The 26,431-nt window shown below is 38.1% G+C and overlaps 1 protein-coding gene and 2 long non-coding RNA genes across 3 annotated transcripts; 2 read left to right on the forward strand and 1 right to left on the reverse strand.

Moving 5' to 3' along the window:
* Positions 1-258: 258 nt before the first annotated feature.
* Positions 259-2,764, forward strand: LOC116289295 (uncharacterized). Its single transcript, XR_004196317.2, has 2 exons — positions 259-364; positions 1,899-2,764. It is a non-coding gene; the product is annotated as an uncharacterized LOC116289295 (long non-coding RNA).
* Positions 2,765-7,750: 4,986 nt separating this feature from the next.
* On the reverse strand, positions 7,751-24,982 carry LOC116289288 (WD repeat-containing protein 89). Its single transcript, XM_031696183.2, has 16 exons — positions 24,925-24,982; positions 22,295-22,519; positions 21,547-21,575; positions 20,918-20,980; positions 19,277-19,361; positions 18,428-18,477; positions 16,987-17,089; positions 16,485-16,554; positions 15,729-15,776; positions 14,944-15,027; positions 14,202-14,288; positions 13,896-13,940; positions 13,524-13,606; positions 12,672-12,777; positions 10,543-10,680; positions 7,751-10,162 (listed from the first exon to the last, which is right to left on the reverse strand). The coding sequence occupies exons 2-16, from the start codon at positions 22,405-22,407 to the stop codon at positions 10,052-10,054; spliced, it is 1,215 nt and encodes a 404-aa protein (XP_031552043.2). The 5' UTR covers positions 22,408-22,519; positions 24,925-24,982; the 3' UTR covers positions 7,751-10,051.
* On the forward strand, positions 23,532-26,070 carry LOC116289289 (uncharacterized). The gene is made up of 3 exons (XR_016120524.1): positions 23,532-23,895; positions 24,011-24,084; positions 26,008-26,070. It is a non-coding gene; the product is annotated as an uncharacterized LOC116289289 (long non-coding RNA).
* Positions 26,071-26,431: the final 361 nt, after the last annotated feature.

Raw genomic sequence — 26,431 nt, forward strand, 5'->3', positions numbered from 1 at the left:
CAAGAAGGGAACGAAATCTGTATACTACATGCCATATGTTGGCTACAAATCGCTCTACTTTCTTAAACCACGCAATACATGTCGTTTGTAAACTTTCCCAATGTCAATAACAGACACAATATTCCTCAAAGCAGGCTATCTCCATATGACGTCACTTGGATGCACAAACCCGACCAATCGGAACGATTTGTTAGGGATCTTTGACAATTGTGATTGGTTAACAGAAAAACAATGAAACACTTTTCAAAGAATATCAATTAACCATGAGTACTAAAGAGCAAGAGACCTCACACCATGAGCACAGTAAATTCTCAGTACACAACATCCTCTGAATACATAATCCAAGGCCACTGTAACATCGTTTGTAAGTGACCTATCATGCACTATACTATGTTAGGTTTGTTTTTACATCAGCTGAGACACTAATTAGTGAAGATTTCTTAGCTAAATAACTTTTCCCAATACCATTCAATGTCGAAACCATGAATACCCTATATATACTCCCTAAAGTGTTCATATCAATTCGGCCGCTATATGATATAGAGTTCTGCGCTCTCCACGTGTTATGTAGACTCGAAGTTAAGCGAGAAGTGTTCCTGTACACGTAGTTGGGTCATCCTTTGAAGAAAAAAAATACACATCAGCTTTTGGTCTTGACTTTGTCAACTATTTTGAAGGGGATTACATGGTCCTTGAAGGACCGTTCATAAAACAAGATACGTAGGGAGTAAAACAAACTACAAGAGAACAACAACTACAACAATGTTTCCTGAACAAACAGTTTAGAAGACCAAATCCCTTGTCAAAACGCACCTACGTTTTTGCTTGGTTTCGACATGGCCAAAGGAAATACTTATCTCGGGGTGTTTTCATATCGCAGCCTTTGAAGTCCCCGAGCCAAGATAATTAACATTCCTTGTCAATCAATAAAAGGATTAATATTCGAAAAAGACTTTTTTAGCAACATTAAAATAATATTGTATCGAAATGATACGGTCCTCTTGAATTCTTAATGGGCTGCGAGTTTCTTATTTGTCGTTGCTATGAGTCTTTTTTAGCCCGTAGGTAAATTCAAAATCCATGGAATCAAGCAAGGTATGACGCATCGCATTTGACCTTGCAGGCCCCATTTCGATCGGCTGTGTCAACAGATTGAAACACTTTCTTTTGACATTAGAGTTATCGCTGAGAATCAATTTTCGGTGCCTTCTCAGCTATGTGTTGTATTCCATTCATACAGCCCCGAAAAGTTTGGACAAGCGAGACGTTTAAGGCAACAGCAAAACGTTATTAAAATCTTATATTATTATTTTTGATTCAATATTTAATCATTCCAATTATCTGACAATGATCGGCCAACAACCCCCCCCCTGGGTATCTCCCGGATGACCCTCGGGATTTTGAAGTGTTCTCCTCTTCAGAAAATGTCCCCGTAGGCTCCGGGTAATCTGACTTGAAAAATCCTTAAATCTGACAAGGATTGATTTTGATACGTTTGCACCGGGAAAAGGGTTTTCGGACGGTCAAATTTCAGCCTGAAGGATGTCATTTGAATTAAATTATGAGATGTTTCGCTAATAGATCGGAGTCGTAGGGTCATTTTTGGGCACTAAAACCTTGGCTATTGGAACTTTGAAGTTTAGGCCATGTACATGCAATGCGAAGCCCTGAGGCAAAAAGTTGAAAATGTACTAAGGAAAAAACGCGCGAGAGCTTCACAAAAATCACTCACGAATTACGAGAAATGATCTTCCTGTAAAGTAACTTTTTGGAGACCATTCTAATAATTTCTTCAAATATTTTTGCTGGGGAATACAAAATATCTGCATGAATCTGATCTCATATAAATACACACTTCAGTATAAAAAGAGTTTGATCTTCTAATTATCTCGACACAGGAAAGCTCTAAAGGATTGTATGTGTGGAGAAAACATGTTTCACTTCATGAGATGCGAGTTCCAAAATTTGACTGACAGAAAAGACGAACACCACAAGCCTACTTTTCTACTTAGGTTTTGAATAAGTATTCCACGCGAGTATTTTTGAAGGGAAATTTGAAAAGTACTCAGGATGATTAAGGAGCTAAATATTATGCTTGTAAACAACGACGTGATAGTTTCGTAGATCACGTTTTCCGTTGTGGTTTCCTGCGAGCATTCTTGTGACCAGATGGCTTCTGAAGACATACACAGCACCGATGCCACCGGCTCCGATGAGGCCTGCCTAGCATCCACCATTACTAGACCTATTACGTGCTGTACTATAAAAGCAGGATAAAGAGACGATCCGATCTTGGCCGGATGAGAAGGTGTCGTGTCTACCAGATTAAGTTTCCTTTGGCATGTCTTCACTTATGTGCCTATTCGTCATCCTCCCCTCTCCCCCGCCCGTCAAAATACGTTGTCATCGCCATAGGAGATATGGTTTTTTTAATGGTTTCGTTGAATACAAAGAAAATTGAACACTAAGGTCCATGTTCTCACGAGAAAAAGAAGCAGAAACACAAGTAATTCCAGCCATTCTTGGATCTTAGAACGACCTATCTCCTATTGCTTTTTCGCCTATTGCCTATCGCCTCTGGCCATGACAAAGTTCATTGAAATAGGCGTATAAAGCAGGTACGAAACTGTTTGAGTTTTGTTCCGCCAGCGCTGGAAATCTTATCCTTAAACTTTCTCAGTAGTTCTATCGTATATTAAAACTTGTAATGTGCTATTCTATACAGAGTGATGAAACATAAATGTTTCCGACCGACTCTTGCAAAGGCGGATTTCCGTAATATGTAGCAACACAGCTTTAAGAAAATTACGCCCACCAGCACTCAGTGCGGTCAAGGCCATCCCTGTCATCTCTGACAATGTTTTTTAAGTCCCCCGTCGGCTGAACGGAAGACCGAATATTTGTTTACCGCTACTACACTCGGTCACGGACACGCGTGTGGTGTCATCTTGAACGCGAAGGACAGACCAGTTTTATAACTTGCGTCATTGAATATGTGATGTGAACTGAAAGTATGGCTCATCTACTCACTTGTAGACAGTGAAACTCACTTGTAGACCATCAAACTTACTAACATACCGTGAAACTCATTTGCGGACCGTGTATCTCACTTGCACACTGTGTAACTCACTTGCAGACCGTGTAACTCACTTGCAGACCGTGTAACTCACTTGCAGACCGTGTAACTCACTTGCAGACCGTGTAACTCACTTGCAGACCGTGTAACTCACTTGCAGACCGTGTAACTCGCTTGCAGACCGTGTAACTCGCTTGTAGACCGTGTAACTCCCTTGTAGACCGTGTAACTCACTTGCAGACCGTGTAACTTACTTGCAGACCGTGTAACTCACTTGCAGACCGTGTAACTCACATGTAGACCGTGTAACTCGCTTGCAGACCGTGTAACTCGCTTGCAGACCGTGTAACTCGCTTGCAGACCGTGTAACTTACTTGCAGACCGTGTAACTCGCTTGTAGACCGTGTAACTCGCTTGCAGACCGTGTAACTCGCTTGCAGACCGTGTAACTCGCTTGCAGACCGTGTAACTCGCTTGCAGACCGTGTAACTCACTTGTAGACAGTGTAACTCACTTGCAGACCGTGTAACTCACTTGCATGTAGACCATGAAACTCACTTGTAGACCGTGAAACTCACTTTTAGACTGTGATACTCACTTGTAGACCGTGTAACTCACTTGTAGACCGTGAAATTCACTTTTAGACCGCGAAACTCACTGCGGACAGTTGAACTCACAGACAGTGAAAGAGTTTCTTCAGTAATTATACAAATGCGGCGGATACTTTCAGACCAGACGTACGAAGCTCGGAACATCATCTTTTATGTTTCCTGTATATCAGCTAATACAATTTACACTAAGATATAACTAGCTAAAAACTAGTGTGAGCTGCGTCGGTGTTTCTAATGAAACAGTAATGATGAAAAGGTAAATTATACACCGTGAAAAGATGAAAGAACTTACTGACGTTTCGGACGCTAGTCCTTCGTCGGAGTTTACTCCGACGAAGGACTAGCGTCCGAAACGTCAGTAAGTTTTTTCATCTTTTCACGGTGTATAATTTACCTTTTCATCATTACAATTTACACTAGTGACACTAGCCTGCTTTGCAAAGGGTTCCTCTTTTCCTAGAAGACATCTGCATACGATAACCCCAACATCCCTCCCCCACCCCCTCCCCTCCCAACCAACCATGCACCTAACCATGTCTAAAGTCAAGGTATAGTGATCTACCAAGTATTACCAAAGAAATGAAATTTTCTAACAAAATTCTAGAAGATAGTAATGTACTTGAAATAGCGGTTTAATTTCTCCTCAGTTCTTGACCATATAACTAAATGCCCTTTTTTATTCATCACTTTTTCGCGGGTTGATTGAAATCAATAGACCCATTTACCTTCGTATGAAAATTGCCCATTTCAGACCTCGTGACCACGTGAGAACCTTTCTTTTAAAATATTTACACATGAAAGAATCAACTCAGTCCCAAAAGTGGCATCACATGGTCTGAAATGGGACAACGAAGATAAAGTGGTCCATTAACTTGACTATCAAGTCGAAAAACTGGTTGTAACTTGTTTAGCGTTGAAATGGAGCTGAAAATACGCAGTACGCGGTAGAAATAGTTCGGCGAAGGTGAGTGACCTTCGCTGTCAGTCCGTGTGGTTTTCCCGGCACTTGACTTGTCATAACAGAATCAACCGGTGGTTGGTTCTTCAAAGCATTCGAAATGTTCAGGCAATGATTCGATCGACTGAAAAGAAAATAGTAAACAAGGCTTTTACCCCCATGAAAGACTTTACACAAAAAAGTCCTTGAAAACCATGGAGAATATGCCATTATAGAAACGAGGGAAAGAAGAGAAATGCTTTTTCGATTTCGAGTTGGATAAGGTTACTAAGAAATTCTCCTTTGATCTGACTCGGTTGATTTTTTCGTCTCTTATTTAATACTGAGTGTAAAACTAGCGGATATTTTGGTCAGAGTAGATAACGTCACTGCATGACCCCTTTAAAAATAGCAATACTTCCTAACAGGATATCAAGAAACCGGTGTTTTTAGAGCCTGGGGGGGGGGGGGGGTCAATACGAAAGTAGAAACCCTGAAAATATGACAGGAAACTCGGAAAGAACTTGGAACTTGAGTGAAATTGCACACCCTGTCTATAACAAGAAGCTCGAAAAACCATACCCTATTCAGTGGATCATCCCCGTATAGTCCATATATGGGAGTACCCCCCCCCCCCCCTTTCCCTCCCTCCGAGTCTAGGCCCCTTTATAGACTTGCGCTGTGTCACAGGTAGGTCTTTTACTACCAGCACCTGAAGCCGACGCCACTAAAGCCGCGATTACACGAAGTAATTTTCCCTACAACTTGTCTCGGAACGGCGTTGCGACCTTGCATGGGCCATTGCATCGTGTAACCTGCAACACAATTTGAACAAAACGTTACGAGATAAGTTGTAGCAATTGTCGCAAAAAGTAGAATTAGTTTCTACTTTTGGCAACGATTGCGTCTCCGTTGCACCGTGTAAACACTCGTGCAACTTGTGTCGCAACACTGTTGCGAGACAAGTTGCAGAGAAAATCGCTCCGTGTAATCGCTCCTTAAGGATGATTTATGCCAGTGAAGATGGGTCCCAGTGATACCCCGGAGACGTGACTGTCGTACGTTAATCTCGTTTACATAATTGAATTCTGGAAATATAACCGTCCTGAGCCTACTTGACTTTTCACCAAGCGGTGGCAAATTAAGTATGTACATTTCCGTCGTTTTCTGGGAGAAAAAATCGCACACAGCACGTACGGCTGTAAGTTACACCACAAGGTTCGAACTCCAAGGAAAAATAAACTTTGATTCTTGACCGAAATTTGCAACTTTTTACACGAGATTTATTTTCCTCATTTTTTATTCATTTTTATCGCCTGAAATAGAGCAACAAAAATAGGACACTCTTGATGATAGTGTCAATCGCGAGGCGTGGAGTGACGGGCGGACAATGAAAAATGTTTTGGACTGTACAGCCCAGGTCATTAAACGATCGATCTCTTAGTCATGAATTGTCTTTTCTTCACGTTGAAGTCTCATCCCCTGGCCTCCATAATTAGCTCCCAAGAGGAAGAAATAACTGACAAACGATGTGAAGGCCATTTTCCATGATGTAACAAAACAGACCAATCGCGATTGTTTGTGAATACATCAGTTTCGCATTCGATACATATCGTTGTTTTTGAAGACCACAGACCCATCTGCACAGGCTTAGCCTCGTTTATAACATTTAATTTAATTTAATATCATATTATAGTATATCTATTATATATATTATTATAGTATTATTATAATATTATAGCCTTGTAGCTTTTTTTTCTTTTTTTCTTTTTCTTTTTTCCTCTTTCTTTTTTTTTTTTTTTTTTTTTCTTTTTTTGTTTTCTCCTTTTTTACTTTTTTGACCCTAAATGAAAATTACGACAGCCAACTAGAAAGCTTTAGATCCTCTGGCTGTCGGAATTGTGGAATTTCAAAACATTGGTGCTAAAGCGGCCTGTGCAGATGAGTCAAAAAACAGCGGTAGAGTGACCACAGTGAATCCGTGAAACTTTAGTAATACTAAATAGCACAATTTCATGCTAATTCCATTGTTTTCTATTGTTTAACTAGCACTATTTTGTACTATTTAGTAATTAGTGTTTCACGGATTATTTGTTTGCACTCTATTGACCAAATGAGATAAGGGACTATTCATACAAAATGGTTATTCACGACTTTCACATGCCCATAATGCCTTGCGTTTTTGGGAGTAACCAAAAAACTGTCCCAAATTGAAAGGTTTCTTAATTGAATTTATACTATACCTGCTTTTTTCTGTACAATACTGATTATCAGTTTATTCCAAGTTATTTTTGCGTGTACAGATCATCAAGAGTATTGGTCTTACAGAAAATGTGTTGACTTACGAAAAAATGTTTAAAATTTACCTTAAACGTCTTCAAGCTTCTTCTCTTCTCTTTTTCTGTTTTGTACTTCTTCATTTTACTTTTGGATGCCAAACAAGGTGTTTTCAACATTGTCTGATCAGCCTTCAGCAAAATAAGTGGGTTTTTACCCTCTGGTTACCCCCTAAAGACGCAAAGGATTATGGGGATGTGAAAGTCGAGAATAAAAAAAATCGCAATTCCATTTGCGACTAGATAACTTTACCATTAACGATTGGCTTAAAAGAAATGCTCAAAATATTTTTTTACAGGTCGTAATTGCTTGGTGTGCATTGGAGAATGAGCAAGGCCTCTGCAAGGGCGAGGTTCTGGTGTGGAGAAGCATTTCTTTTTCCACGTTGACTTTACGTCTGGTAATTATAACATTCAGGCCATCGATAGAACTTCTCTGTAAATGGATCACTAGTAAAAAAAATAGTTACAATGTCATTAGGCATTAGCACGACGCTCAAAAGTACGTGAGCCCTTTCAGCGACTTTGTCAAGTGGTCCTCTGCCAAACTGTAATTATGGCAAACTTTAGACTTCGGCGAGTGTATGACTTTGCCCGCATTTGACCATTCACCCCTTGAAATATTATACAAAAAATAATCACAGTTTTCTTGCTTATTGATGGTCTTCACGGCGGCCATGTTGGAGGAACTTAACAAAATAATTGTCAATGAATTCTTTTATATCCTCCAACATGGCCGCCGTGTCTTTTGTTATTTAATTCTCTTGGGAATGGTTGAAAACCATCAATACTTGGTATCCTACATTTAATACGCTTTTACGTTGAGAACTGGTCATTAGTCTTTCATAAGGGAAAGCAGACGTTCGGAAAGATACCTAGGGTCACGCCACATTGAGAGGGTCCCAAAGAGAGTTAACAATTATAAGAACTTTACAACGGCTTTGACTGTCGGCTAAATTAACATCTTTGGACTTAAATATATAGTCCTACTTTGATCTTTGCACAACTTGAAAGAGCTAGGATTTGTTGAATATTTTCCTCGAGTTAGGGTTCACTAATTAACGACTTTATAATCAATCATGATTGAGGAGGCAGGGTGGCAACATAGATAAGCTTCAAGGTCTTCAAGAAGTGTTTTGACAGATCCACTTGAGAATATTCGAACATCACGTCTTGATTGTGAGCAAAGTACATAGTACATGGGTCTTACTGTAGTAAAAATGAATATTCGTTGACAGTCCAAAGTACAATTAAAATGGAAACATACCCAAATAACTTTTGAGGGCGCATCCAAGATAGCTTTAAAATAGTAACACGTTTTCATTGTTGCGAAAGGTTTGGCAGTGCAGAGTATAAACAAATGCCACATCCCCAAAAAACTTTCAAATGTTGATATTCAATTGTCCGCAACACAATGTTACAATTAAAAACTTCAATACCATCGATTAAAAACGAACGATTCTGCGTTCAAAACATCCTCCCGACTAAACGTTTACTAATACTATAGGGAAAGTATGTTTTTTATTGGGGGAGGGCTGGGGCTTCAGAGGGGGAGAGTCGTCAGTAATAATTTGAACTTTTTGAAGGTTCAAGACTCTTTGTTTTGACAAAAGCTGTTTCTTGGCAGGGCCATAGCCACTGAGAGGCCAGCGTTGCCTTGATAAAATGTTTCAAATGCCCCTCAAAAATCGCATTTCCGAGGCTTTCAATTTTCCGGAACCCTCCTAGTTGCTTCCGCCTTAGCCCCTCGTTTTCCTCGGTAAACGATTCAGTCTGGCTCCGGTCTTCTTGTTGACTTAATAGGAGAGTCATAAATTTCTTACTGAGTGAAAGGGGAGGGCGACAAAAATTTTCAAAAGGTTTAGAACTCCACAGTTCTCCCCCCTCAATAAAAACGTACTTTCCTTTAATTAACGTCTTAAAAGTAAAATAAATAGCTAAAAGAATCAAAAATTTTTAGATCTGTGAGCCCGGTGGAAAAAAAGGTTGATAAGCGCTATCCGATGAATTATTTAATCCTTATCCAGTGGATATAGAGTGAAGTCATTAAACCCGTGAAATAGATGTTAGACTAATACACTTTAGTAGACCCTAATTCCATTGTTTTCTTTTGTGTATTTTTGACTATTACACGTTGACCGAGTATTTTTTTATTTCATGGGTTAAATGCCTTCACTCTAAGTCAATGCTGTTTGCCAATGAATTTATCCACTATATTAGATTTATCCGTCTGATAACTGCTAGCGATATCCACTCTTAGCACAGCCGGGCCCCAGAAAGATATTAGAGAACTTTACTATCAGATTTACCACTAACTGCTAGGGATCATACACAGAAACACGAAATTCAATGACGGCTCTTCCAGCAACAATTTCGTTATGCTTTTCCTACAAGGTATGTACCCATACACTTGATTGTCCTGTAAATTGGGTACCTGTGCACTTGTACATTGGGTACGCTTGTTTGTCCTGTACATTGAGTACCCATACACTCGCTTGTCCTGTACATTGGATGCACTTGCTCGTCCTGTACATTGGGTACCCATACACTTGCTTGTCCTGTACATTGAGTACCCATACACTTGCTCGTCCTGTACTTTGGGTACCCATACACTTGCTTGTCCTGTACATTGAGTACCCATACACTTGCTTGTCCTGTACATTGAGTACCCATACACTTGCTCGTCCTGTACATTGAGTACCCATACACTTGCTTGTCCTGTACATTGAGTACCCATACACTTGCTCGTCCTGTACATTGGGTACCCATACACTTGCTTGTCCTGTACATTGAGTACCCATACACTTGCTCGTCCTGTACATTGGATGCACTTGCTCGTCCTGTACATTGGGTACCCATACACTTGCTTGTCCTGTACTTTGGGTACCCATACACTTGCTTGTCCTGTACATTCGGTACACTTGAAGGACACCACTCAACGATTGTGTACACTTGTTTGTTCTGTTTATTGGGTACCCATACACTTACCTGTCCTGCACATTGGGTACTCACACACCTGCTTATTGTCTTGACTTTACATAGTTTTCCACAAATCAATTCATTTTATTTTTTCGCTACCATCTCTTCATATTCATGATTCATGACTACTTGAGGCATGGGTGTCTTGTACGCCTTTGTTCTGTGCTGTTGGCCTGGTATAAGGCTTAGTTCCGTGTTTCCTTACACTAGCTGTCGGAAGGATCTACAAAAGCATAAAATAAAACAAAATGCTTTAGTTTTACTAAGATTTACCCTTTTAAATCTTGATTGATCGCAGGCGCAGCTCAGTGCGCGGCCTTCGGAGCTTCTTTCGTCTTCTGTTTCGACTTTTTTCAAATCCGTATAGCTTCAGCTTTGAATACTCTTAAAACAGAGCACTGATGGAGAGAGGAGATAAAGTGCACACTATCGGTTTCCATTGATAGCAGTTGAATTTCTACTGAAGGAACTACCGACGTTAAATGTAGGTACTTTACTTTGATTGGAAAAAGAGTTCATGCGGTGTTGGGGCCGGTGGTGATTGGATGTCCGTCACGTGACAGTGACTGTACAGTCACTGACAGCGAGTCTTTATTCCCATACCTTTCCAGGGTTTGTATTACTGCATTCTTCGACTTTTTCAGCTGGATATTCTTGACTCTCTTGAACTGTTTCATCAGTACCTGCGGCCTTCCAGCAACATACAGTAGAATCCTCTCCACCAGTTACTATCTGCTCGCCCTGTGTCATGTTAACAAAGGTTCTTACTTAAAAATCATTCGCTAAAATAATTACAGACTGCGAGCGGTCCCACGTTTTCCTCCAAACTCAGTAAAAACGAGTGTTTTGGGATTCCTGTGGAAGCGCGCGGAGATTTAAACACTCGCCCTTACTGATTTTGGAGGAAAAAGTGGGACCGCTTGCAGTCTAAAATAATTCAGCAATAGGTAGTATGGGTGGTCTACGCTGCCAAGGTGCCGTCCTCACCAATTCAAGAGGATCCTCGGGGGTAAAATGGGGACTGGGATTCGCCTTTATTTTGTCTGGAAAAATGGGATTTAATGCACTGGGAGTAGGATTTAGACATTACAAATGAGAAATAACAAGGGAATGGGATTCAATTTGTCCAAGAAGGTTCAAGCCTCTTTGTTTTGACAAAAGCTGTTTCCTTGCAGGGCCATAGCCAATGTGAGGTCAGCGAGGCAGTTGCTTTGGTAAAATGTTTCAAATGCCCCTCGAAACTCATTTCCGAGGGTTTCAATTTCCCGGAACCCCCCTAGAAGCTTCCTCCTTCGCCCCTCGTTTTACTCGGTAAACGATTCAGTCTGGCTCCGGCCCTCTTGTTGTCTTAATAGGAGAGTCATAAATTTCTTACTGAGTGAAAGGGGAGGGGTACGACGATTTTTAAAAGGTTTAGAATTCCCCAGTCCTTTCCCCTAACCCTCTCTCCTGCCGCAAAAGATACCCTAAGGCTACTGTCAACATACCGTGTAGGAAGATTTACTTCAATTTATTTAAGCAATCATTTCCCCATTATTAAGACAGTTTTAAGAACCTGGCATGGCAAGTATCGTCAGTGCATGGGGGGTATCATTAATAGTTTTATATCATGTTGGGATGATTTTCATAGGCTAGGGCATCCCTGTAATAATACTTTAATAGTCATAATGAACTTGAACTTCGCTTCGTTCACGTGTGGTCAACATATGTTGTGGAATTCCTCCCAAAAAGTGATGATGTGAACTTAATATGTATTTTTTGAAAAACCATGGATACGTTATCAGGAGTGTGATTAGATAGAGAATTTTGAATTCATAAAATTTCACTGTTCCTTGATTACAGACTCATTTCAGCACCATAATATTCATGAATACCAACGGTAAAGTAAAGAAATAGAACTTCAAAAATAGAAGACACTTTGGCATTCCACGGACCTTTAGTGGAACACGTGAATGTTTAATATGTCTAAGCAAAAGATAGGCAGCAGAATTCAAATTCTAGGGTATTTTACTGTACCTTTAACTTTGTTCTGCAATTTTGTTTTAGGGTTATGTGACAAGTGGGAAAGGAATGGATGGATGGATGGACGGACGAATGGATGGTTGAATAAATGGATGTACGGATGAATAAATGGATGGACGGATGGATGAATAAATGGACGGACGAATGGATGGTTGAATAAATGGATGGACGGATGAATAATGGACGGATGAGTGAATAAATGGATGTACGGATGAATAAATGGATGTACGGATGAATAAATGGATGTACGGATGAATAAATGGATGGACGGATGAATAAATGGATGGACGGACGGACAGATGAGTGAATAAATGGATGGACGGATGAATAAATGGACGGACGGACGGATGGATGAATAAATGGATGGACGGATGAATAAATGGACGGACGGACAGATGAGTGAATAAATGGATGTACGGAATGGATGGATGGATAGATGGATGAATAAATGGAGGGATGAATAAATGGATGGATAGACAGAGGGATGAATGGATAAATGAATAAAAAATGGCAGTCGGATCAAGAAGACGGATGGACGAACAGAAGGTTAGACGGATAACATCTGAAAACCAACACGCTAACAAAAAACTCTTTCAAGGGTGTATTGGTCTTTGTTATTCAATATGTACTCTAATAACTCTAATAACATGATCTAAATGAGCATAAAAAAAACTCCCTCTTCAATTCATAAACAATTAATATGTCCTCACCTTTGGATGCCACTCTAAGCATCGCACTGTTGCTGAGTGACCCCCTGATAATGAACAGATCTTATCCACCCTTTCGTCTGTCACTTCACTGACTTCTAGGTAACCACTACAAAGACACATTAAAAGCCCTGTCACAGGTCTAAACTTTAACCTAAAACTTGTGTGCAAAGGCGTTGCGAGACAAGTTTCAGAACAAATACTCCAGTTTCGAGTTCACTTTTGCTCAGTCTTAACCTTGGTTGTGCGTTAGAATATGTAGCTATTCAACCAAAACCCGTGGCGTTTTTATCAACTCGTATAGGACGTTTGCATGATGGTGTCATTTTACTACCACTACCAAGATGCTTTGCGAATTTTCTTTCTTATTTAAATTTGTATTTCCTCATGAGAATACTAAGACAATTGGTGCTAATTAACTGAACAAAAGAAAGCGTGAAAGGGAGTCTGGTAGTAGAGGTCAATGACGCCATCGTGCAAACGTCCTATTGTTACGTAGTACGTACATTATTTACTATATGACAATGAACCTTTATTCTCATACGCATTAATAATTCATGAGGAAACCACCCAATCAATGGGCTATTTTTTGGGTCACATGATGTTACTTGAAACCTGGTAAAGTCCTGTGAAAGGACTGAATTAGTTTTGTTCAAGTCCTCGCCTGCGCCTCCGACTGCATCTAACTGCGCGGACTTGAAATCCCGCCCAGTCCTCGTTGTCGGCTTTGAAATATTACGTATCGTGCCGTGTAACACCACCAGTTTTGTAAACCCTTGATTGCTAGGGTATTTATCGGGTATTTATTTGATTGGATGGGGAGGATTCATATGAAAACTGCTCTAATAGACCCACCTGTGTCTCCCAGCGACAAGATGAAGCTTGTTGACTGATGGATGATAGAAACAATCTACAAGATAATCTACACATGGAACCCCCTAAAGCAAAACAACAAAAAATCTTTCTTTACAAGCCTCATTGCATGGTGGCAAAGAAAATTCCTAAGAAACTTCAACAGTTGTAGTAAAAATCCACCAAAATAGTATTTCATCTATAATTGCTTAAACAGAATATTACATGACCGAATGGAGATACGGGGTTTTACCTTCTCGAGTTGAGAATATCTTACTTGCTCACTCATAAGATATCACCTCAACACTGAAAGATAAAGTCTGTAACTTCAGGCAGCCATGCAATACCATCTATTTATTGTAACCAATGACTTACATTTGTGGCATTTCGTATCTTTGTATGGTCTGCCAATAATGTTGCCTAGAATGTTAATAGGAGATAGTAATGAGAGTTAAGTAGGAAAAGCCTTTGAATCCTCATCTGTTGATTAATAGTGATGATGATCCGAAATTCCAAATCAGTGAATGAAGAGCTACTCTGATATGCCACTGTTAAATCCCATTCATTGGTATATTTTCATATGAAAAATTTGGCCAAACTGAACAAAATGTGCCTCGATATCTGCTGGCTACTTTCTAACTCCAACCCCCCGCCCCCCCAAATCTCCCCTGATTGTCTCACCTCCTCTGCATCCCATAACTGTAGAGTTTCTATGTGAGTGATACAATACAGCTTGTCATAATTCTCACCAAAATAGCCTATCCTTGCCTAGGAATAGATTAAAAATATCACTCTGTATTCAGCTCTTAATGCACAGACTGTCATAAATAGAGTGTTATGTGCTGTAAATATCTAGAAATCAATGTAGTGGTAGTGCGTGTAGAGCAAACCTCACAGAAGAGCCTCTGATGGTTGTAAAATATCCCCCCCCCCCCCCTTGTATAGTATTGACTGTGTATATCAAAGTGACACCACAATGAACCTTCCTAGTCTAGCCTTTGAGTGGCATGTGCTGCTATAGCCTGTGATGCCACAATGCACATTCCTTGTCCAGCCTTTGAGTGGCATAAGTGGCATGCGCTGCTATAGCCTGTGATGCCACAATGAACCTTCCTTGTCCAGCCTTTGAGTGGTGTGGATGAGCTGCTATGGCACTGTCTCTCTCTGCTGTGTAGTTCATATTACAGGTTCGATTCCCGCCTGAGCCACATATATGAGATCTTTGAGTTCGTTTCATGGGTATAAAAAGTAACCGCAGATGTAGTGCATGGTGAGTGAACCTCATGGAAGAGCCCCTTACAGGAAGTGATGGTTGTTGAATATAAGTTTTTTTTGGAGGTTTTGTCATCACACGCATGCCATTTAGCAATGGTAGAACAAATTACTCTCATTGTTTATTTGATAAAGTAACACAATGTTATACCACTGATGATCCTGAATTGAGGACGAACTGCAGAGCATCCTCTTCCTGAGCATGTGACAAGTCAAACAGACAAATGAGGCCATCCTAAAACGAATGATAATATTTATTGTAATGTTAAAAAGCTATTCCACGACCATCATAATCTAGAGAGCAATCTAATTGGTCTGAACTGAGCTTCAAGCTATGAGTTGATTCCTCCAAAACCAATACTTAAGGTTGTAAAAAACTTTACAATATCTGTGCTTGCACTGTTCATGTGTGTGTGAAGTTGTTCCAGAAAATAGTCGTTCCTCCTCGATTTTTAAAAACCTGTCCTTCCTAAACTCCAGAAAGTAACAGGGAATGCTAATAATCCACTTCCATCTCTTCACCACATCAGCATCATCATTTCTATCCACAATAACTTCACCATCATCATTATGATAATGATATTTATATAGCGCTCTTTTCCATATGGATATGTCACCATTACTGATAATTTAATCATGTCATCCCAATGTACGACATGTTCACATTTCCCAAGCCCTTTCCTTTTTCATGGCACATTTTCCCTTTAAATCTTTACATTTTACCCCTTTGTCCCAGGCATTTCTCCTCCCTACTTTCAATAGACCTATCCGGAATTCGCTTGACTGACCATGAAACAATGGTTTGAAGTCAAGACTGAACTTGATTCTTTTATTCATCAAGTTCAACCTCGACTTGAAACCATTGTTTCCTGATCAGTCAAGCAAATTCGGGATAGGTCTATAACCCTCTCTAAACATAACCAGTGGCTTACTTACTGTTGAACAGGAACCCATATGCTTGGGTCTCGTGGGATGAAACTTAACCTAGAATTGTACCAATGAGAAATGAAAATAAATAAATAGAAAATGGAGTGATATCGCAGTTTTACTAATCTGTAAGGCTTTAAGCCATCCTGGAGTGGTAAGTCTGATTAGATTTCAATTAGATTTAGAGTCAATAGTTACACCTTAAACAAGTACATGTACTTGTATTACAGTTGTACATGCTAGTGAGAATATTAGCAGGTCAGCCAGAGAAAAAACCCTCAAAGCACAGGAGAGAAATAACAGCAGGGTTTGTGCTGAGGTAACCACTTCAAATTCAAGGACTACTCAAGGAGTATACAAGGACCCAAAAATGAAATTTCAAGGAGTATGTTCAGTTAACTATGCCAAGGTTTTACACAATGGCTGCACATGGCCGACTTTCAGATTTTCTATTTCAGAACCATGGAAGTAATGATCAAAGCAAAATTCAAGGAGTTTTCAAGGAGTTTTGCTAAAATCATAAAATTCAAGAGCTTTTCAAGTGCCCTTGAAAACGTGAATTAAATTCAAGGAGTTTTCAAGGAGCTTAAGGAGTAGCACGAACCCTGTAACAAGCAACTCTACTCACATATGTCATCGAGCCCAGAAGGACTCCAACGCGGGTTGCATTGGTGAGAGGCAGAGCATTAGCACAATTCCCGTGCTTTATTCAGATATTTTTACAGACCTAAGGAAGACTTTTTAAAGATCATCAATTACACTAACCTGTGTGATGTCTTCTTTATGTGAATCTGTAAAAACACTTGTGAAAAAAGGTCGGGGACTCCTGATATCCCTAATGAAGATTTAAGATTTCAATCACACTGACTTCATATTCTTCTCAGAATATGTTTTTGAAGAACAATATTATAGACCTTCTTCTCAAGGTTGCACGCTCATCCAAATTTAAGAAACTTGACGGGCCATGATACCAGTAACAGGAGATATATAATGAGAATTATCATACAATTTTATGAGATTTTTTGATAAGAATTCATAAGATCGATTATTCTCATCTTTAAATATAAAACTCTCAACATTTACTGAAATTGCGTTTTTCAGTTTTGCGGCCCGTCAAGTTAGATGCACACGCAACCTTGAGAAAACGGTCTATAGGCCATTTGCAAGACATAATCACATGACTGTTACTGGAAAGGCAAAAAAATAACTTTTGCTGAATTCCATCTCCTTTCTCCTAATAAATAACGAAGAGTCCCTTATAACTTACCAAACATACATACAGACGTCTTCATTGAATGGTTCAGTTGCTGCTGCAATAATATCACCAGCACAGTTCACTCCACAACAAGTATATTCAGAGTTATTAGGACCTAGAGGGTTAAATTCAGGATATAATTTAGTAAGTAATTAGTTTTAAACTTATATTTTTCTTTTCTCTTTTGTCATTAGACAATGTTCTGCCAGGATTGAAACTTGTCTGGTCAAATCTTTGCCTTGCCGGTCATTTTGATCAGTAATGTTTAGCCAGAAACAAGGTATGATAGAGCTAAAACTAATTTGGCTGGTCATCATGATCGGTGACTGTGACAAAATAGCTAAATTCCTTCGAGTAAATACTCATGACAGCACTTTTGTAACCCCTAGAGGGATTGTACTTATTCAGAATAAAAACATGTTTTTACCTATCATGGTTTGTGAGCCCATGTCGCATGCCACCTGCCACTATCTTTCACACTGACTGATATTTTTAGTTTGAAAAAGGAACCTGGATACAAACTTTTGTGACAAGGGAGAACCAACCTTCAGGGTTTAAACCTGAGTACCCTTAGCAACCACAGTGCTTGAGTGATGTTAAGGTCACCCTTGCAATCCATTTTCAAACTGATATACATGATATACTGTATATATGACATGTAATGTTTATAATGTGAGTGGCAGCCGTGTTGTATCAGCTCTACAATAACTGGCCTCCGGCTGGTGATTGTATATTGGCTGATCCAACACAGCAGCAAATGTTGTAAACAACTTGTGAAATTCATTAATAATTCATATGTCCTTTGGGACATTTTGAATTCATAAGCTAATTAGATACAACCACTAGTGCTGTATCAGAACAGTATACATCCACTAGTGGTTATATATCTAATAAGCATTTTCATCGTAAGGTTTGCATCGGGTTTACATTGATATTCATGTGACCTGATTTCTAAAGCTGGATTGGCTTACACCCTCGTTAATTATTCATGAATTTTACAACCTGATATACCTTACATATGATATACTGAATATATGTACTGTATATACGATAAACTGATATACTGTATATATGATATACTGAATATATACTGTATATATGATACGCTTATTTCAATAAAGTTAGTCACCAAAAACCTAGAAAGCTGAGATCACTGAGCATCATGGGAAACTTTTCATATCAAGGAAGCATATATATATACAAACTTTTTTTAATACAAACTGCAGCTCGATGATGCTCAGAAGAGGTGAGACTGTAACCGGTAAAAGATTCGCAAGTCGATGAACAGTTATCAAGCGGTTGAACTTGTAAAATGAATCTACTACCCATACATGTAATCCTTGTCAGCCTCAGCTTTATAGCTTTTCAGGCGACTAACTTTATTGAAATAAGTGTATATTGATATACTGTATATTCTATTTTGAATTCCTATTTGTAAAATAGCTGTGCTTACTGGATAGGACATGTGATGGTCTTGTGTAGCTTGCTCTCAAATCCCAACAGCTAAAAGTAAAAAGAAATAGGCACTTATTAGGCACATATACTGTTTTAAAGATTTTAAAGAGGTACGTAGATATCAGTATAATCGATACATATTTAAAAAAATAATTATTCATATTTTAGTTGAGTCGATGAAATGAGCATGTTGTCAGGGACAACATTGAAATTATTCACTGGAAAGCAAGTATAAATGGACTACTTCAATGATGCAGTGGCTATCTTAGGTCGCAAGGCATTAATGGGCAAATAAGCTTTGTCACAGTAATGGTGTCAACTAATATCAACAGCTCAACACAAAAGATGAATCAAGATGGCACATCAAACACCTATACCCATCTTTGTTTTGCTTTGCCCCTTGGCAAGATGGCTGCCATATCCTTGAAGTAGTCCATTGGGTATATCTTCATGTGGAGGACACAGCGTACAGTGAACATAATTCAATAGAAACCTTTTGTATTCTTTGTTGGCTTTGTTGTGGCTATTCTCCATTTTTCATACATCGGTTCACTGGTCATTCAAATTTGAACCTTGCAACCTGGACTGAATGCTTTGTGTTTGACCAGTGAACCGATGTATGGAAAATGGTCAATTGAATTACAAAAACTGTGCCCTCTACACAAAGCAAGAACCCATAAATCAATGTACCAATGCTCTGTAGTTAATAACTTCAGTATCATGCTTGCTTCCCAATACTTTTAATGATGCCCCTTGATTCTTGAATCAAAACACTTTAATTTCTAGAGTTAACCAGGCAGGGATCTGAAGTATTTTCATGGAATGGATGATACACAAATCTACTTACTTCATATCTGAACAAGCTGTTGCTGTCCACAAGAGCTTTTCATTTCCCTTAGAGAACTCTAATCCTGTTATATGTTTCTTGTTTCCTAAAAGAGTGATAATAGTTTTTGTTCTTTTGTGGAAGCATCAACATACTAACAAGATGGTGGCATTGTAGTGTACAAATCAAAAATTGACATCTCGGAAAGTTGTTTAGTCTTCTTCAGTATAGGTTAAATAAATGTTAGCAGTGAGAGAGAGGATTTAGTCAAAAATTATTGCATTAGACCACTCAACTATGTAGAATATTGAAAGTTGGCTATTGGATCAAATGCTTATGAATTATTAATGAACTCTTGAAGTATGCTCTTAATCATATCCTTTTTGTAATCACTACCAAATCCTGCAATCTGATTGGTTCAAAAGAGTGCGATTAATTCCCAAATTGCATCCTTAGGAGCTGTTAATCGCATCCTAAAAAAATTTTTTTAAACAATAAAATAAAACAAAAAAATCAACAACAAAAATCTTTTATTCTGCACTCTTTATTGTGTCTTTTTCTCGTGTATGATTACAAAAAGGATATGATTAAGTGGTAACTGAACTTCGTGTCGTGCAATTTTGGACCAAAATCATACGAGTGATTACAAAATTGCACGACCCCAAATTGCACTCCACTCAGTTCAATTACCATCATAAATTATACATCTTGACAACACAAGTGAAAAACATCTGCGCATGCTCAGAATCCATAGGCAAATTAGTCAAAACATATGTAAATTTGACTTTCAAATATGCCTGATAAATTGGACTTCATTGGACTTGGACAAAACTTAGTGTACAGGCTTGAAACTTAAGGAGGCTGGAAAGTGTTTCGTGCCTTCACATTATGAACTAAAAAAAGGAAAAATTCTGTACAAGGGAATTCGTAAAAATCAATAAAATTTGTTTGGAATAGTTCCCTCCTACAGAATTTTTTTCTTTTTTTGTCAAAAAGGAGATTACCATACAAAGTTGAAATATTTGGTTCCTGAGCTATGATTTTTTAAACAAACATTTTTGATGGCATACCAAGGGTTCTGATGTTGCCATAGCAACATCTGACGTCATTTTTCCATGCTCATTGTGATGTTTGGTTTATGGTCTTTGGCTTTTAGTTCATAATGTGAAGGCACAAAACACTTTCCAGCCTCCTTAAGGCTAATTCTTTCATATTGTGTTTGTTAATACAGTATCTTGGTCTGACAAAAGTATACTTGGAGAAAACAAACATTTATTTTTTCACTCAAACCCTTCAAAATTCTTAGAAAATGTGCTGAAATGCACGCATGCGCAAACGTTTTTCTCTAGTGTTGACTCTGACATAATGAATGAAACTAAAGATAGTGATACCTCTAATAATATTATCAAGGTCCAATGGACCAAATCCACATTGAGGTAGTGTTGCTCAATTTCAGACCACATGTCATTCCCTAGAGTATCATTTCTTTGTTTAACAGTTGTGCATGAAAAGACACATGAATATGGATACAATTCAAATTGATCACAGACCTTAGAGAATCTTATTCTCTAGAGAATGACATGTGGTCTGAAAATGGGAAAACCTTATGCCCAAGTGGATTCTGTCTATTGTTATTCAGTTATTGTTTCTCATATATCTTACCTAGGATGACTCCTACTTGCTTCAAGGTATCAAGTTCACATACTCTGACATTACCACTTGCCTCTATGATCAAAGAGCATATTTTTTATCACCAGTAATTTCAGTCAAAGAAATGGAAATCACTGTATAATACTCCACCAAATAAAAGCCATTTCCAAAACTCGTAAAATTTTATACCAGACACCAATATTACCTGGCCAATGTCTCTTTGGAAGCATGAGATAATATTATTATATTATATTTTCAAAATTTTTGACAAAAAATTGCACCTCAAAAAAATGCAAAAATCACTCATGTAAATGGGCCTTAAACCCCCCCTTATTTGCAAAGCTGAAAAGTACAATACTCATTCCCAGTTTGGAAAAGGTCAGCCCCTCTATGAGATAACCAAAAATGGAATAAAATGATAAAACAAAATATGAAACAATTACCATCTTTGGTAACCCAGGAGGGAAATTCTGTCGCTTGTTTCTTGCTACCAGAAAAAATACCCCTGGACACAAAATCTCTTTCAAAAATGCAGCTTACAAAAAATCTAACCAATCAGAGAGGAGTAGCAATTCTGGTAGAGAGAAACGAGTGACAAAATGTAACCTCTTGGTTACCCAGGTTGAACAGCAGTTACCTACCCCCTGTAGCAAGTGCTTTGGTTGCCTGTCTGGATGAATAAGACAAACAAAGATGTTTAAAATAAAGGTTAGCTACAGTATGTTCAATCATTGTTCAAATATTTAGATCTTTCTTTTTTTGCCCATGACATCATAGGTGCCATGTTCAAAGAGTTTGACAAAAAAAATTTCAGTGAATTCTTTTGTCATTTCTTACAACATTGTGGCAATGGCTTTCGTTATTTTACTCCCTTGGGAATGATTACAAACCAATAAATCATTTCTCTTTTAAATTATTATCATTATTACTTTTTTTTTTTTAATTCTGAAAATTGTAATCTATTGCACATTACACTGACCATGGCACAAGTTGATACCAAGAAAACATGTTTGTAAAGCTAAAAAGCGTTGTGGTTTCTCTGTTAGGTACACTGTACCTAACATAGTATCCACCCTGGTTGTATGTAAGCTTACTACACTTAGCTTATCAAGTCCATTTAGAAAATAAATAAAGTCTGAGGTCATTACTGTATCCAAAAGGCATCCAAAATAATATTAATCGCAACAGCTAAATAAAAACCTTAACATAAATTTTATATGATTAAAAAATTATGACGCCTTATAAATGTTATGAATCTTGGTGGTACAATCTAAGGGTTCCTTCTTTTAAAACGTAAAGTAAAAAAAAAAAACAGACGAAAATAACGGAAAATATTTACAATATTTATATTTATGCTACTGATTTTAGATATTTATTACTAGTACTTACCCTATAGAAGCATGTGTTATGTAGACAGGGCCACCAGTTTTTACCAAAGGTTTGAAAGGAGAGCATTTTAGAAGACGAAACTCCTTTATCAAACTTTCTATTTCCTCCGCCATCTTGTTTGGATGCTTTGGAAAAGGACTGGGAACGACAACCGTATGAGATTTGTACTGGGTTGCCTGTCGAAGTTCAGTCTAAAAATGCGTTGCGTGTCTTCTAGGTATTTTCCTGCATTAAAAAAAATGCCAATATTACACAATACTACCCAGGGGTCCTTTGCGGACATATGATACAGAAATCCCGCGTGAAGTCTGATTTATATTCAAGTGACACTTGCCAATCAATGTCTAATTTATCCAAGTGATTGATTGGGGGTGGGGCTGGGAATCACGTGTCGGAAATTAATGTCTATGCATGTTCTTTTTTCGTTAGTTTCTGAAATTCAAGGCTTAGACGAGCTTGACTCAGGTACCTTGATAGATCATTAATTGTAGAAAACATAAAGATAAACATACGATAGCTATAGAATAGACAAGAGACTAGAGACCACAACTAAAAAAAACCGGAAATTCAGTCGCTCGCCCTTAGACCTTTTTACAATTTGCTCAAGTGACCACGGATTAATGATTTCAAGACTGGGCTTAATAATAAATACAGTAAATGTAAGAACACATCGAGTCTAACCTCGACTTACTTGGAGCCACTGTTTCGTGGTCACTCCAGTGAATTTGCAAAAGGTCTATAGCTCGTTTCAGAAATGCTCTAATATTAATCCAATATTTTGCTCAGCGCTTTCAAGTTGTTTTCTTTTTGATTGGCACGGGAAAATATTTTAGCACCACCAAAGGATACATGATGGAAAACGATCTAGAGTAGTTGGATTCCAACAATAAATGTGGTCAACACACCCGTTGTGGTTGGCCCAAAAATCATTCAACTTGCGAGCTCTATGTATCGCAATGGGGCAAATATGATCATTCTTTCATTCCATCCATTCAATTGTTCTAATAACAGTTTAACTAGACTTGGGGAGGGATGGATGGCGTTTTACAACAAAAAAAAACAGTTCAAATTTCTCTAGCTTTTCCTAATGTTGAAGAATTCCTACTAAAACTTTTACTAGGGGAGGGGAGGGGAGGGGAGGGAAATTTGCCTAAAAAAATATGTCCAAATTTCTTCAGTCATTTCTCATTTCTTCTCATCTGGAATAAATCATTTGGACGGAAATCAGTCGCCGGTACACACAAAGGAAATATTATTCAAACTACGTATATAAGTTTTTTTTCCATCACGTAGAAACTTCTAGCATAGGTATAGAGCTATGTTATATAATACTGAGTACTCATGATTGTCGCTGTAAACTTGTTCGACTTCATTTACTTATTCCAAACAATATAGCATTGGTTCAAAACGTGTCTACAGATCCGACTGACTTGTTCAATGGGTGCCAAAAAATGAAAAAATAAATGCTGTTAAAACCGCCTCAAAAATCTAATCTAATTTACAATAAATAAAGAGAAAAAGCCGCGAACAACTCAAGACTATAGAGTAAGACTGCAACTTCTCGCCGAAATTTTCCAGAACCGAACGAAAAACGTAGAAAGGTAAAGTATAGAATAACAAATTTCATTTTTAACATTATTAATTATGTATGATTTTCATGTTAAAATGTGAGAACATTTTCATTATTTTTAGCAGTGTTTTTATCGATGTTTCAAGGTTGAAAAGATTATTAATCTGGAACGACATCAAAGAGCTTTATGCCCGTGAAAATTACGGGCAAATTTTCTCAAGTAAGTTATTTTTATTTTATTATTATTATTTTTTGTTTTGTTTTATATTATTTCGTTTTGTTTTTGGTAAATGAATTAAAGCAAGCTAGTGAAAAGCTAGTAAGAAGAGTAAACAGAAATACCCAAGCAATTCTATATCTCCGTTTACGTTCATACAACCACTTTTTTTTAAATCATAATATATATCATTGCAATTTTCAATTTGTTTGATACTAGTCGTAAAATGTTTTCGTTCCAAATATGTGCATTTTTTGCTTGTAATGTAAATATAGTTAGATAATTTTTTGTTTCGTGAATATATTTCATATATGTAAGAAAATGTCGGCTTTTTGATATAAATTAAGTTTGAATAAATTTTCCTTTTACATTTTGTAGTGCTGAATTGAAAATCTGATTCAATGATTGATAATATTTTTTCTTAAACACAAAGGATATTTTGTTTCAATAAGTTATAGATCGCATTATAGAAGTACAAGAGAGTATTAAGTAAGCTCACTTCATGTTCTATTGAGTTTGATTTGTTTAGAATAATTCTGGCAACACGATGCAAACAATAAAGCAATCTCATTACGAAGAAAGAATATTATTCTAAGTGTTGTTTTAAATTTCGCGTGATTAAATTCTGTCCCAGTCATTTGACAGATAAATAAACTTTTCTCGTTGATGTTTAGCCATTGTTAAGTTTAATATCGAACGTTTTATTCAATTTTGTGAACTGATGAAGGAAAAATAAAATGTCGATATTATGAAGGCATTTCACTCGCATTAATACCGACACCTGCCTGAATACTGACAGTCGCCAGAGTGACTGCCTTATTAATAAAAAGACATAAAAATTACCTTAGTCAATAGTTCACGTTCGATGTGCTAAAATTCAGACTTGATTGCGAGGCTCTTGAAGAAATAGAAAACGCGCGCGCGTGCTGTGTGCTGTCATAAAGCACGCGGGGGTTGGCAGAACACGAGAGAAGTGTTAGGAGAGAAGTGCTTCTCGACACTTCTCGAGTGTTCTGCCAACCCCCAAGTGCTTTATGACTGCACACAGCACAGCAAGCAAGTTTTTTTATTTCTTTTATAAAATACAAATTACAATAATAGATAGGAATGATGCAACGGAAAGTGCGCGCGCGTGCAATGTGCTCTCATATAGCACGCGCTCCAAACCAATCAGAACGCGACATTCATAACAGTTATTTTATAAAGTGGAATGGTACTTCATGTATAGTACGAACACGTGGATGACAAAATCATATCAAACAATGAGTGTCAAAGCTCTCTTTCCCGGTCTTAAAAAAAGGGACTGGGGAGAAGCTTGGGGGTTTTTTTTCGTATTTTTTGTAGTTTTTTCTTGTTTTTCGTCTTCGACAAGCTCGTAAATGTCTCTCAGCCGTTTCGCCAGCCGACGAACACGCTTGTCCGCCATCTTTAACCTCAGTGTAAAGACCCGCAATCCAAATATGAAATTATATGATTCCATATATGGAGTGACCTTTCTCAACTCCAACTTTGACACTAATATATGGAGCAAAACTTGATATGACATTTATTGGTAGGAATAAGATAATGTGCCATATACAACGTTCCTACCTTTCGGTAATCATACGAACATTTTGGTAGAAATGCCAGTCAGTCAACACTCAACAACGTTATACTCGAATCTACAGCACTATATTTGTATTTTTTCTATACTGATCCTTTTGACGTCCCTCCAGGCTCAGTGTCAGTGTGTTTTTTCGGAATTTGGGCCTCCCCTTTCGGAAAATCCTGGCTACGCCCCTGGTCAACTGTTGTGCGGTGGCCGCCTCGTCACCTGTTTTTTTTTTTTGTTTTGTTTGTTGTTTTTTTTTCCTTTAAGCCCTGATTTCTTTTCGAGACACACTGAAATAACTATTAAACCTAACAAAATATTCTTATCATTTACAGGTGGTGTATAACTTGGTTTAAGAAGAAAAGGCGTCATTACATTAAAAAATGGCTGTTAACAAATTTCACCGTCTAATATTTTACGGCATGCTGGGAATGACTTATGAAATTCTCTTCACCGCCACGTGGGAATTTGTGCTATCCAGGTTTTCGGACTTCAAATTCAAAGGGTATACCTCAGTGTGGTCGTTTTTTATCTACGGTACCTGTAGCTTCTGCGGCGAGAGAGTCTTCGTACAAACACGCGATAAACTAAGCATGCTTGTTCGTGGGCTGGTTTACCTCAAGATGGCATACACGTGGGAATTCCTGGGCGGGCTGCTTTTGCGTCAGTTTTCCGCGTGTACCTGGGACTACACTCACTTCCGGTTCGATATTATGGGGCTTATAGCTCTTGAATATGCGCCGTTTTGGTTTTTAACAG

This window comes from Actinia tenebrosa, unplaced genomic scaffold, assembly GCF_029948245.1.
Source record: "Actinia tenebrosa isolate PJP-AT-01 unplaced genomic scaffold, QUT_ActTen_1.0 PGA_scaffold2__45_contigs__length_23673736, whole genome shotgun sequence".
Classification (NCBI taxonomy): Eukaryota; Metazoa; Cnidaria; class Anthozoa; order Actiniaria; family Actiniidae; genus Actinia; species Actinia tenebrosa.

Bases quoted from the DNA above. Each gene is read 5' to 3' on its own strand.
- LOC116289288 (XM_031696183.2), bottom strand. From the start codon at position 22,407: ATGGCGGAGGAAATAGAAAGTTTGATAAAGGAGTTTCGTCTTCTAAAA. The intron at 20,981-21,546 runs GTAGGTAACTGC...CTTTGATCATAG, and splicing joins CAAAGCACTTGCTACAGGGG to AGGCAAGTGGTAATGTCAGA. The intron at 13,607-13,895 runs GTAAGTCATTGG...GTTTTGCTTTAG, and splicing joins AGATACGAAATGCCACAAAT to GGGGTTCCATGTGTAGATTA.